The 13,720-nt window shown below is 46.4% G+C and overlaps 1 protein-coding gene across 1 annotated transcript in view; it reads right to left on the reverse strand.

Annotated features, from left to right (window-relative positions):
- Positions 1–13,720, reverse strand: part of hsf2bp (heat shock transcription factor 2 binding protein) — a 160,267-nt gene that overhangs the window by 115,930 nt on the left and 30,617 nt on the right. The window contains exon 2 of the mRNA XM_078231921.1: positions 13,003–13,153. Coding sequence (XP_078088047.1) covers positions 13,003–13,153 — 151 coding nt within the window. The remainder of the gene's footprint in view (positions 1–13,002; positions 13,154–13,720) is intronic.

Consider the following 13,720-nt stretch of genomic DNA (forward strand, 5'->3'; position numbering starts at 1 on the left):
CAGGGTAGAGGTGGAGAGATTCTTTCCACTTAGAAGGGAAACCAGAACGAGAGGGCACAGCCTCAAAATAAGGGGGGGCCGGTTCAGAACAGAGTTGAGGGGGAACTTCTTCTCTCAGAGGGTAGTGAATCTCTGGAATTCTCTGCCCATTGAAGTGGTGGAGGCTTCCTCGTTGAATATGTTTAAATCACGGGTAGATAGTTTTCTGATCGATAAGGGAATTAGGGGATATGGGGAGCAGGCGGGTAAGTGGAACTGATTCGCTTCAGATCAGCCATGATCTTGTTGAATGGCGGGGCAGGCTCGAAGGGCCAGATGGCCTACTCCTGCTCCTATTTCTTATGTTTCTTATGTTCTTATAAAGGCCAGCACACCATACGCCTTCTTAACCACCTCCTCCACCTGCGGGGCCGATTTTAGAGTCCTATGGACCCGGACCCCAAGGTCCTTCTGATCCTCTACCGTACTAAGAGTCTTTCCCTTTATATTGTACTCCTTCATCCCATTTGACCTGCCAAAATGGACCACTACGCATTTATCTGGGTTGAAGTCCACCTGCCACTTCTCCGCCTAGTCTTGTATCCTATCTATGTCCCTCTGTAACTTCTGACATCCCTCCAGACTATCCACAACCCCACCAACCTTTGTGTCGTCGGCAAACTTACCAACCCATCCCTCCACTTCCTCATCCAGGTCATTTATGAAAATGACAAACAGCAAGGGTCCCAGAACAGATCCCTGGGGCACACCACTGGTAACCGACCTCCATTTAGAAAAAGACCCATCCATACACACTCTCTGCCTCCTTTGGGCAAGCACAGTAAGAAGTCTCACAACACCAGGTTAAAGCCCAACAAGTTTATTTGGTAGCAAATACCATAAGCTTTCGGAGCACAGCTCCTTCGTCAGATGGAGTGGATATCTGTTCTCCAACAGTGCACAGACACAGAAATCAAGTTACAGAATACTAATTAGAATGCAAATCTCTACAGCCAGCCAGGTCTTAAAGGTACAGACAATGTGGGTGGAGGGAGCATTCAACACAGGTTAAAGAGATGTGTATTCATAGAAATCATAGAAACCCTACAGTGCAGAAGGAGGCCATTCGGCCCAACGAGTCTGCACCGACCACAATCCCACCCAGGCCCTACCCCCACATATTTACCCGCTAATCCCTCTAACCTACGCATCTCAGGACTCTAAGGGGCAATTTTTAACCTGGCCAATCAACCTAACCCGCACATCTTTGGACTGTGGGAGGAAACCGGAGCACCCAGAGGAAACCCACGCAGACACGAGGAGAATGTGCAAACTCCACACAGACAGTGACCCGAGCCGAGAATCGAACCCGGGACCCTGGAGCTGTGAAGCAGCAGTGCTAACCACTGTGCTACCGTGCCGCCCAGACAGAACAGCTAGTGAGATTCTGCAAGATCAGGGGGAAAGCTGTGGGGGTTACTGATAATGTGACATAAATCCAACATCCCGGTTTAGGCCGTCCTCATGTGTGCGGAACTTGGCTATCAGTTTCTGCTCAGCGACTCTGCGCTGTCGTGTGTCGTGAAGGCCGCCTTGGAGAACGCTTACCTGAAGATCCAAGGCTGAATGCCCGTGACTGCTGAAGTGCTCCCCCACAGGAAGAGAACAGTCTTGCCTGGTGATTGTCGAGCGGTGTTCATTCATCCGTTGTCGTAGCGTCTGCATGGTTCCCCAATGTACCATGCCTCGGGACATCCTTTCCTGCAGCGTATCAGGTAGACAACGTTGGCCGAGTTGCAAGAGTAGGTACCGTGTACCTGGTAGATGGTGTTCTCACGTGAGATGATGGCATCCGTGACGATGATCCGGCCGTCTTGCAGAGGTTGCTGTGGCAGGATTGTGTGGTGTCGTGGTCACTGTTCTCCTGAAGGCTGGGTAGTTTGCTGCGGACAATGGTCTGTTTGAGGTTGCGTGGTTGTTTGAAGGCAAGACGTGGGGGTGTGGGGATGGCCTTGGCGAGATGAGTATAAATACTCCTTTGGGCAAGCCAGTTCTGGATCCACAGGGCAGCAGCCCCTTGGATCCCATGCCCTCTCACTTTTTCTGGAAGCCTTGCATGGGGGACCTTATCGAATGCCTTGCTAAAATCCATATCAACCACACCTACCGCTTTCCCTTCGTCAATGTGTTTAGTCACATTTTCGAAGAACTCCACCAGGCTCGAAAGGCACGATCTGTCTTTGACAAAGCCATGCTGAGTATTCTTGAGCATACTAAAACTCTCTAAATGCTCATAAATCTTGTCCCTCAGGATCTTCCCAATCAGCTTACCAACCACTGAGGTTAGACTCACCGGTCGGTAATTTCCTGGGCTATCCCTATTCCCCTTCTTGAAAATAGGAACCACATCTGCAATCCTCCAATCCTCCGGCACCTCTCCCGTCTCCATCGACGACGCAAAGATCATCGCCAGAGGCTCTGCAATCTCTTCCCTCGTCTCCCACAGTAACCTGGGGTACATCCCATCCGGACCCGGCAACTTATCTATCTTGATGCCATTCAAAGATTCCAGCACAACCTCTTTCTTAAAGTCCACATACTCAATCTTTTCAGTCCACCGCAAGCGCGCAGTACATCCACCCATGTCCTTCTCCTCTGTGAAAACCGAGGCAAAATACTCATTAAGCACCTCTGCCATTTCTACTGGTTCCGTACAGATTTTCCCGCCTTCACCTTTTATAGGCCCTATTCCTTCACGTCTCACCCTTTTACTCTTCACATATTTATAGAACGCCTTAGGGTTTTCCTTAATTCTACTTGCCAAGGACTTCTCGTGATCCCTTCTGGCTCTCCTAATTTCCTTCTTTAGTCCCTTCCTACAAGCCGTATACTCAGCTAGATCCCTATCTTCGCCAAGCTCTCTGAACCTTTTGTACGCTTTCCTTTTCTTCTCGACCAGGTCCCGCACAGCTTTCGTGCACCACGGTTCCTTTAACCTACCAACTCCTCCCTGTCTGCTCGGAACATTGTCCTGTAAAACCCTAGACAGACATTCCTTGAAAAACTGCCACCTCTCTTCAGTACATTTCCCCGAGAATACCTCCTTCCAATTCACTCCTCTAATTTGCTGCCTTATGTCTTCATATTTCCCCTTACTCCATATAAACGCTTTCCTAGCTTGCCTGATCCTCTCTTTTTCCAATGCAAGCATAAAGGAGATAGAGTTATGATCGCTATCCCCAAGATGCTCTCCCACTGAGAGATCTGACACCTGTCCAGGCTCATTGGTCAGTATCAGATCAAGTACAGCCTCTCCTCTTGTAGGCTTGTCCACATGCTGTGTCAGGAAACTCTCCTGAACACACCTAATGAACTCCTCCCCATCCAATCCCCTTACCCTCGGGATATTCCAATCTATGTTTGGGAAATTAAAGTCTCCCATCACAACAACTCTGCTATTATTGCAACTCTCCAGGATCTGTTTCCCTATCTGCTCCTCCACCTCCCTGTCACTATTGGGCAGCCTATAGAAAACTCCCAGCAAAGTAATCGATCCCTTCCCACTCCGAACTTCCACCCACAGTGACTCTGTAGACAATCCCTCCACAGCATACACCTTCTCTACAGCTGTGACACTATTCCTGATCAGCAGTGCTACTCCACCCCCTCTCTTGCCTCCCTCCCTGTCCTTCCTGAAACATCTGAATCCCGGCACCTGTAGTATCCAGTCCTGTCCCTGAGACATCCAAGTCTCCGTAATGGCCACCACCTCACACTTCCAGGCATCGATCCACGCTCTGAGCTCATCCCCTTTATTCACTATACTCCTGGCATTAAAGTAAACACATCTCAATCCTTTGGTCTGAGCTCTCCCCTTCTCTATCCCCCGTCCATCTTCCCTCTTGCACCGTCTATAACCCTTCTCTGTTTGTGAGCTAACTTCCTCGCTCCCAGTCACCTGGTCTCGATCCCCTCCCCCCAACCTATCTAGTTTCAACTTCTGGCTGGAGATGGTTAAAAAAATGCTTCAGTCCTCTTTTGCACTGACGTGCTGGGCTCCCCCAGGGATATTTTGTGGGGCCTCCTCCTCCTGTTAGTTTTTTAATCATGCACTAGCATTCATGAATGTGGCAGGTCTGATGAACTTTGAACTAATCCTTTGGTTCTGGAGGTTGCTTACCTCTGTATATTGCATGTTGCTTCCTCTCTTCAGCATGCAAATAGATGTGTTGTAGCTTCATCAGTTTTTTTAGGTATGCCTTGTACACGTCCTGATATAGTCTGCACTTTTCAATACAACAGAGTTGGTGCCTTGTCTTGATGGTGGTAGAATGAGGGATAGGCCAGGCCTATAGTGAGTGACTTGGAGGGGAACCTACAAGTAGTGGTGTTCCCGGGTATCTGCTGTCCTTGTCTTTCTAGATGGTAGCGGTTGTGGGTTTAGAAGGTGCTGCCCAAGGAGCCTTGGTGAGTTCCTGCAGTGCATCTTATAGATGGTACACATGGCTGCCACGTTTGTGAGTGGTGGACAGAGTGAATGTTTGTGGAAGAGGTAGCAATCAAGCAGACTGTTTTTCCTGGATTGTGTCAAGTTTCTTGAGTGTTATTGGAGCTGCACCCATCCAGGTCAGTGGAGTGTATTACATTACACTCCTGACTTGTGCCTTGTAGGTGGTGGAGAGTCAGGAAGTGAGTTACTTGCCACAGGATTCCCAGACATTGACCTGCTCTGGTAGCCACAGTATTTGTATAGCTAGTCCAGTTCAGTTTCTACATTGTATCCTATATATATATATAAATATATCATATCCTATGCACACTATACTTTAAACCATATATTTACCGACACACTGTATCCTTAAACATTCCTTCATCAGTACCTTCCAAACACACATCCTCTACCATCTGGAAGGACAAGAGCAGCAGATGCATGGGAACACCACCACCTCTAACCTCCCCTCCAAGCCACAGGCCATCCTGATTTGGAACTATATCACCATTCCTTCACCTTCACTGGGTGAAAATACTGGAACTCCTTCGTTAACAGCACTGTGGGTGTATCTATATCACATTTCTACTATAGAGGTTCAATAACACCGCTCACCATAGAATCCCTACAGTGCAGGAGCACGACATTCGGCCTATTGAGCCTGCACCGACAACAATCCCACTCAGGCCCTACACACGTAACCCCACATATTTACCCTGCTAATCCACTTGAACTAAGGGACAATCAACCTATCCGCACATCTTTGGACACCACCTCAAGGACAATTATGGTTGAGAAATAAAAATGCTGGCCTAGCCAGTGATGGCACATCCTGAGAAAGAATAAAAACATATTTTATCTCATATGTATCCTAATCCCATATCCTACATAAACTATAGCATGAATCTATAATATATCCTATACACACAGTAACCTAAATCCATTCCATTTCCGAAAAACACTATATGCTTAACCGGCACCTTTTCTTATACTGACTGTACCCAGCCAGAGGTCGTTGTACATATTGATGCCAATGACATAGTTAGGAAAAGGGATGAGGTCCTGAAGTGTGAATATAGAGAGTTAGGCAGAAGGCTAAAGTGCAGGACCTCAAAGATAGTAATTTCTGGACTGCTACCGGTGCCACATGCTAGTGAGAGTAGGAATAGGAAGATTAGGCAGATGAATGCGTGGCTTGAGAGCTGGTGCAGGGGGCAGGGATTTAGATTTGTGGTTCATTGGGATCTCTTCTGGGGAAGGGCTGTCCTGTTCAAGAGGGTCGGGTTACACCTGAACTGGAGGGGGACTAATATCCTGGCGGAGAGATTTGCTAGAGCCACTCGGGAGGGTTTAAACTAGTCTGGCAGCGGGGTGGGACCCAAAGCAGTAGGGAGAGAGAAGAGAAGGTTGAGGACAGCACAGAAGTTAAAGAGAGAACATTAAGTAGTAAAGGCAGTGTCAGTAATCCTAGTACCAGACAGATCAGGCAAAACCAGAGCAGAGAGCAAGGGAAGTCCAAATTAAACTGCATTTATTTCAATACAAGAGGCCTGACGGGCAAGGCAGATGAACTCAGGGCATGGATGGACACGTGGGACTGGGATATTATAGCAATTACTGAAACTTGGCTAAGGGAGTGACAGGACTGGCAGCTCAATGTTCCACGGTACAGATGCTATAGTAAAGATAGAACAGTAGGTAAGAGAGGAGGAGGAGTTGCACTTTTGATTAGGAAAAAACATCACGGCAGTACTGAGAAGGGATATATCCGAGGGTTCGGCCACTGAGTCCATATGGGTAGAACTGAGAAATAATAAGGGGGAAATCACTTTGATAGGGTTGTACTATAGGCCCCCAAATAGTCAGCGGGAAATTGAGGAGCAAATATGTAAGGAGGTTACAGATAGCTGCAAGAAAAATAGGGTGGTAATAGTAGGGAATTTTAACTTTCTCAACATTGACTGGGACAGCTATAATATTCGAGGGTTGTGTGGCCAAACTGGCAACCTAAAATTGCGATTTGTAAAGCACTCTGGGACAATTGGGCAAGAACTAAAACAGCAGGCTTCAGCCTAAAAGACAGAGATAAACAGGCTGCAACTTAAGACGACTGAATACACAGGATATGGGCCATCTCCAGGACAAAAGGGACTTTCTGGTCAAACTGGGTTGTTTACCAGACATAGGGGCGCCGTAACCCCTTATTTGGGACGGGAGGTTTCTGTACTACGTGCCCCCAGCACCTACAGATATGGCCATTGGGGACACACCCAGAGATTGGTGTGGCAGCACCTGATTGGACTTTACCGATCAGGGTGATCAAGTCCTGATCGATTGATTGGCATTGGCCAAAAGGGGCGCAAAACCCAACGGGGTATAAAGGGTGCTGCGCAACCAGGAATCTCTCTCTCTCTCTCTGACCCCACGAACGAGCTACAACAATGGTGACCGTCGCCAGCAACAACCAGCACGAGGAGAGCCACCACACCCGAGAAGGAAGGACTACAGAGGACTACAGAGACCAACGCACAGATAAAGGCCAATATCTGCTTGGGTACTTGCCTGTTACGCAAAGTTAAGTCAAGGTCTAGTATTGGACTTGAACTTTAGTATTTCTGTATGATAACTTATTGTTGGTTGGGTGGGTGATTATTGATTGTGTGTTTAAATAAATATTGTTGTACTAACAAGAAGTCTACTCGCAATTCTTTGTCCACCGTATAAGGGTTAAAACAGACTGTGCGGCAGGCACAACAGTTGGATAGAACCATAGAACCATAGAAAATTACAGCTCAGAAACAGGCCTTTTGGCCCTTCTTGTCTGTGCCGAACCATTTTTTGCCTAGTCCCACTGACCTGCACTTGGACCATATCCCTCCACACCCCTCTCATCCATGAACCCGTCCAAGTTTTTCTTAAATGTTAAAAGTGACCCCGCATTTACCACTTTATCCGGCAGCTCATTCCACACTCCCACCACTCTCTGCGTGAAGAAGCCCCCCCTAATATTCCCTTTAGACTGGAGAGAAATGGAGAGAAATTTGTTGAGTGTATTAATTCTAAATTGGGGCAAGGCCAATTTTGATGGTATCAGGCAGGAACTTTCAAAAGTTAATTGGGGGAGTCTGTGGGAAGGCAAAGGGATGTCTGGTAAGTGGGAGACTTTCAAAAGTGTGTTAACCAGGGTTCAGGGTAAACACATTTCTCTTAGAGTGAAGGGCAAGGCTGGTAGAAGTAGGGAATCCTGGATGCCTCGGGATATTGAGGCCCTGGTCAAGAAGAAGAAGGAGGCACATGACATGCATGGGCAGCTGGGATCAAATGGATCCCTTGAAGAGTATAGAGAGTGTAGGAGTAGAGTTAAGAGAGAAATCAGGAGGGCAAAAAGGGGACACGAGATTGCTTTGGCAGATAAGGCAAAGAATAATCTAAAGAGCTTCTACAAATACATAAAGGCCAAAAGAGTAATTAGGGAGAGAGTAGGGCTTCTTAAGGATCAACAAGGTCATTTATGTGCGGATCCACAAGAGATAGGTGAGATCCTAAATGAATATTTCTCATCAGTACTTACTGTTCAGAAAAGCATGGATGTTAGTGTGCCTCAGGGATCGTTGCTGGGTCCACCGTTATTTGTCATTTATATTAATGATTTGGATGAGAATATAGGGGGCATGATTAGTAAGTTTGTAGATGACACCAAGATTGGTGGCATAGTGGACAGTGAAGAAGGTTATCTCAGATTGTAACGGGATCTTGATCTATTGGGCCAGTGGGCTGACGAATGTCAGATGGAGTTTAATTTAGATAAATGTGAGGTGATGCAGTTTAGTAGATTGAACCAGCGCAGGACTTACCAAGTTAATAGAACAAAGAGGAAAGAAAATTACAGCACAGGAACAGGCTCTTCAGCCCTCCAAGCCTGCACTGACCATGCTGCCCGACTTAGCTAAAACCCCCTCCCCTTCCGGGGAACATATCCCTCTATTCCCATCCTATTCATGTATATGTCAAGATGCCCCTTAAAAGTCACTACCGTATCTGCTTCCACTACCTCCCCCGGCAACGAGTTCCAGGCACCCATCACCCTCTGTGTAAAAAAATCTGCCTTATACATCTTTAAACCTTGCCCCTCACACCTTAAACCTGTGCCCCCTAGTAATTCACTCTTCCACCCTGGGAAAAAGCTTCTGACTATCCACTCTGTCCATGCCTCTCATAATCTTGTAGACTTCTACCAGGTCGCCCCTCAACCTCCGTCGTTCCAGTGAGAACAAACCACATTTCTCCAACCTCTCCTCATAGCTAATGCCCTCCATACCAGACAACATCCTGGTAAATCTTTTCTGTACCCTCTCTAAAGCCTCCACATCCTTCTGGTAGTGTGGCGACCAGAATTGAACACTATATTCCAAGTGCAGCCTAACTAAGGTTCTATAAACCTTAGTTAGGCTGCACCGTTGTTAACGGTCTTAACCATTGTTTAAGAAGGGTACCAGGGATAACCCAGGAAATTATAGGCCGGTGAGCTTGACGTCCGTGGTAGGGAAGTTGTTGGAGAGGATTCTTAGAGACAGGATGTATGTGCATTTAGAACGAAACAATCTCATTAGTGACAGACAGCATGGTTTTGTAAGAGGGAGGTCGTGCCTTACAAATTTGGTGGAGTTTTTTGAAGAAGTGACAAAAACGGTCGATGAAGGAAGGGCCGTGGATGTCGTCTATATGGATTTCAGTAAGGCATTTGACAAAGTCCCACATGGCAGGTTGGTTAAGAAGGTTAAGGCTCATGGGATACAAGGAGAAGTGGCTAGATGGGTGGAGAACTGGCTTGGCCATAGGAGACAGAGGGTAGTGGTCGAAGGGTCTTTTTCCGGCTGGAGGTCTGTGACCAGTGGTGTTCCGCAAGGCTCTGTACTGGGACCTCTGCTATTTGTGATATATATAAATGATTTGGAAGAAGGTGTAACTGGTGTTATCAGCAAGTTTGCGGATGACATGAAGATGGCTGGAATTGCGGATAGCGAAGAGCATTGTCGGGCAATACAGCAGGATATAGATAGGCTGGAAAATTGGACGGAGAGGTGGCAGATGGAGTTTAATCCGGATAAATGCGAAGTGATGCATTTTGGAAGAAATAATGTAGGGAGGATTTATACAATAAATGGCAGAGTCATCAGGAGTATAGAAACACAGAGGGACCTCGGTGTGCAAGTCCACAAATCCTTGAAGGTGGCAACACAGGTGGAGAAGGTGGTGAAGAAGGCATATGGTATGCTTGCCTTTATAGGACGGGGTATAGAGTATAAAAGCTGGAGTCTGATGATGCAGCTGTATAGAACGCTGGTTAGGCCACATTTGGAGTACTGTGTCCAGTTCTGGTCGCCGCACTACCAGAAGGACGTGGAGGCATTGGAGAGAGTGCAGAGAAGGTTTACCAGGATGTTGCCTGGTATGGAGGGTCTTAGCTATGAGGAGAGATTGGGTAGACTGGGGTTGTTCTCCTTGGAAAGACGGAGAATGAGGGGAGATCTAATAGAGGTATACAAGATTATGAAGGGTATAGATAGGGTGAACAGTGGGAAGCTTTTTCCCAGGTCGGAGGTGACGATCACGAGGGGTCACGGGCTCAAGCTGAGAGGGGCGAAGTATAACTCAGACATCAGAGGGACGTTTTTTACACAGAGGGTGGTGGGGGCCTGGAATGCGCTGCCAAGTAGGGTGGTGGAGGCAGGCACGCTGACATCGTTTAAGACTTACCTGGATAGTCACATGAGCAGCCTGGGAATGGAGGGATACAAATGATTGGTCTAGTTGGACCAAGGAGCGGCACAGGCTTGGAGGGCCGAAGGGCCTGTTTCCTGTGCTGTACTGTTCTTTGTTCTTTGTTCTTAAAGCTGCAACATGACTTGCCAATTTTTAAACTCAATGCCCCAGCCAATGAAGACAAGCATGCCATATGCCTTCTTGACTACCTTCTCCACCTGCGTTGCCACTTTCAGTGACCTGTGTACCTGTACACCCAGATCCCTTTGCCTATCAATACTCTTAAGGGTTCTGCCATTTACTGTATATTCCCTCTCTGTATTAGACCTTCCAAAATGCATTACCTCACATTTGTCCGGATTAAACTCCATCTGCCATCTCTCCGCCAAAGTCTCCAATCGATCTATATTCTGCTGTATCGTCTGATGGTCCTCATCGCTATCCATAAATCCACCAACCTTCATGTTGTCCGCAAACTTACTGATCAAACCAGTTACATTTTCCTCCAAATCATTTATACAAACAGCAAAGGTCCCAGCATTGATCCCTGAGGAACGCCTTGTCACAGCCCTCCATTCAGAAACGCACCCTTCCACTGCTACTCTCTATCTTCCTTGACCGAGCCAGTTTTGTATCCACCTTGCTAGCTCATCTCTGATCACATGCGACTTCACCTTCTTCACGAGTCTGCCATGACGGACCTTGTCAAAGGCTTTACTGATGTCCATGTAGACAACATCCACTGCCCTACCTTCATCAATCAACTTCGTTACTTCCTCGGAAAACTCGATCAAGTTCATGGGACATGACCTCCCCTTCACAAAACCATGTTGCCTCTCACTAATGGTAAGGCAGTGGGGAGATTTACAGAACAAAGGGATCTAGGGGTACAGGTTTATAGCTCTTTGAAAGTAAAGTGACAGGTGGACAGAGTGGTGAAGAAGGCATTTAGCATGCTTGGTTTCATTGGTTTCATTGGTCAGAACATTGACATAAGACCCTTGTCAGACCCCACCTGGAGTACTGTGCTCAGTTCTGGTCGCCTCATTACAGGAGGGATGTGGAAATGATTGAAAGGGTGCAGAGAAGATTTACATGGATGTTGCCTGGATTGGTTGGCATGCCTTATGAGGATAGGTTGAGGGAGCTCGGTCTTTTCTCCTTGGAGAGACGAAGGATGAGAGGTGACCTGATAGAGGTGTACAAGATGTTGAGAGGTATAGATCGGGTGGATTCTCGGAGGCTTTTTCCCAGGGCTGAAATGGCTGCTACGAGAGGACACAGGTTTAAGGTGCTGGGGAGTAGGTACAGAGGAGATGTCAGGGGTAAGTTTTTCACTCAGAGGGTGGTGGGTGAGTGGAATCGGCTGCTGTCAGTGGTGGTGGAGGCAAACTCGATAGGGTCTTTTAAGAGACTTCTGGATGAGTACATGGAACTTAATAGGATTGAGGGTTATAGGTAAGCCTATATATAAGCCTAGGTAGGTAGGGACATGACCGGTGCATTTTGTGTTCCGAAGGGCCTGTTTGTGCTGTATTTTTTCTAAGTTCTATTGAATACAGGAGTTGGGACATCTTGTTGAAGTTGACAAGACATTGGTAAGGCCACTCTTGGAATACTGTGTACAGTTCTGGTCACCCTATTATAGAACGGATATTATTAAACTAGAAAGAGCGCAGAAAAGATTTACTAGGATACTATTGGACTTGATGGTTTGAGTTATAAGGAGAGGCTGGATAGATTAGGCCTTTTTTCTCTGGAGCATAGGAGGCTGAGGGGTGATCTTATAGAGGTCTATAAAATAAGGAGTGGCATAGATCAGCTAAATAGTCAATATCTTTTCCCAAAGGTAGGGGAATCTAAAACTAGAGGGCATAAGTTTAAGATGAGAGGGGCCCAGAGGGGCAATTTGTTCACAGAGGGTGGTGAGTGTCTGGAACAAGCTGCCAGAGGTAGTAGTAGAGGCGGGTGCAATTTTGTTTTTTAAAAAGCGTTTAGACAGTTACATGGGTAAGATGGGTATAGTGGGATATGGGCCAAATGTGGGCAATTGGGACTCGCTTAGGGGTTTAAAAAAAGGGGGGCATGGACAAGTTGGGCCGAAGGGTCTGTTTCCAAGCTGTAACCCTCTATGACTCTAATCCCTCCCAACTTGTGTAGTGTTAACAGTTAACAAGCAACCAAATTCCCATGCAAAAGCTAAATAATACAGGTGCTGGAACTCTTTTTTTTAGTTTATTTATTAGTGTTACCAGTAGGCTTACATTAACACTGCAATGAAGTTATTGTGAAAATCCCTTGGTCGCCACACTCCGGCACCTGTTTGGGTACACTGAAGGAGAATTTAGCAAGGCCAATGCACCCAACCAGCATATCTTTTGGACTGTGGGAGGATACCAGAGCACCCGGAGGAAATCCACACAGACATGGGGAGAACGTGCTGACTCCGCACACATAGTGACCCAAGTCGGGAATTGAACCTGGGTCCCTGGCACTGAGGCAGCAGTGCTAGCCACTGTGCCACCGTGCTGCCTGATCTGAAATAAAAACAGAAAACTCTCAGGTCAGGCAGCTTTTATGGAGAGAAGCACATTAATGTTTCAGGTTGATGAATTTCTTGGAGAACTTCTTTACCAAGCTGCAATGTTATTTCTTTCCAGACACTGCCACACCCTTTGAATACCTCCAGCTTTCTCCCATAAACTAAATCGTCATGGCTGCTTATTCATGAACTGAAGCAGCATTTCAACAAAAGCAAATAAAGAACTCACTTGCTTCAGCTGCTTCTAGTTGGTGAAAGCTCTCCAGGAATTCTCCATTGAGTATTTTTGGCAGAAACTCTTTAATTTGCATAGTTTCAGTTGTTAGTCTCTCTAAATCTTTCTTTCGAATTTTAACAAACTCATCTTTGCTCACAGGCTTCTGAAACAGAAATAATTAATGGTCAAAAGATTGATAAATAGCTAAACTGCACGTAGCTCTGACAGTGTTTAATTATAAAACATTGAAGGCAAAAGGAGCACAGTCAACTGAGATAACTTAAGATGAAAGCAAAATACTGCGGATGCTGGATTCTGAAACAAAAAACAGAAAATTCTGAAAAATCTCAGCAGGTCTGACAGCATCTGTGGAGAGAGAATAGAGCCAATGTTTTGAGTCAGGATAGCTCTTTGTCAGAGCTGAAGACAAGGAAAATTGGATAAGAATTATATTATGGGTGGGGGGGCGGGGTTGCTGTAATTGGTAGGAAAGGCATAGACAAAAAGACAAAGAGAATGTAAATGGCGATGATAAACGCTGAGAATGGTGCTAAGAGCATCCATTAAGAGATCGGAATGAATAGATGGCAGAACAAAGATGCAGAGTGTAAGAATGCGGCAGTTGGCCGTAGTGGGGTAGGGGAGGAAGGTGAAACAAGATGGAAAGTGAGATTTTAGAAGTGGAAAAAAAGATATAAAGTAATAAAAATGGATGAATAAGATGAAAAGG

Source organism: Mustelus asterias, chromosome 17, assembly GCF_964213995.1.
Source record: "Mustelus asterias chromosome 17, sMusAst1.hap1.1, whole genome shotgun sequence".
NCBI lineage: Eukaryota > Metazoa > Chordata > Chondrichthyes > Carcharhiniformes > Triakidae > Mustelus > Mustelus asterias.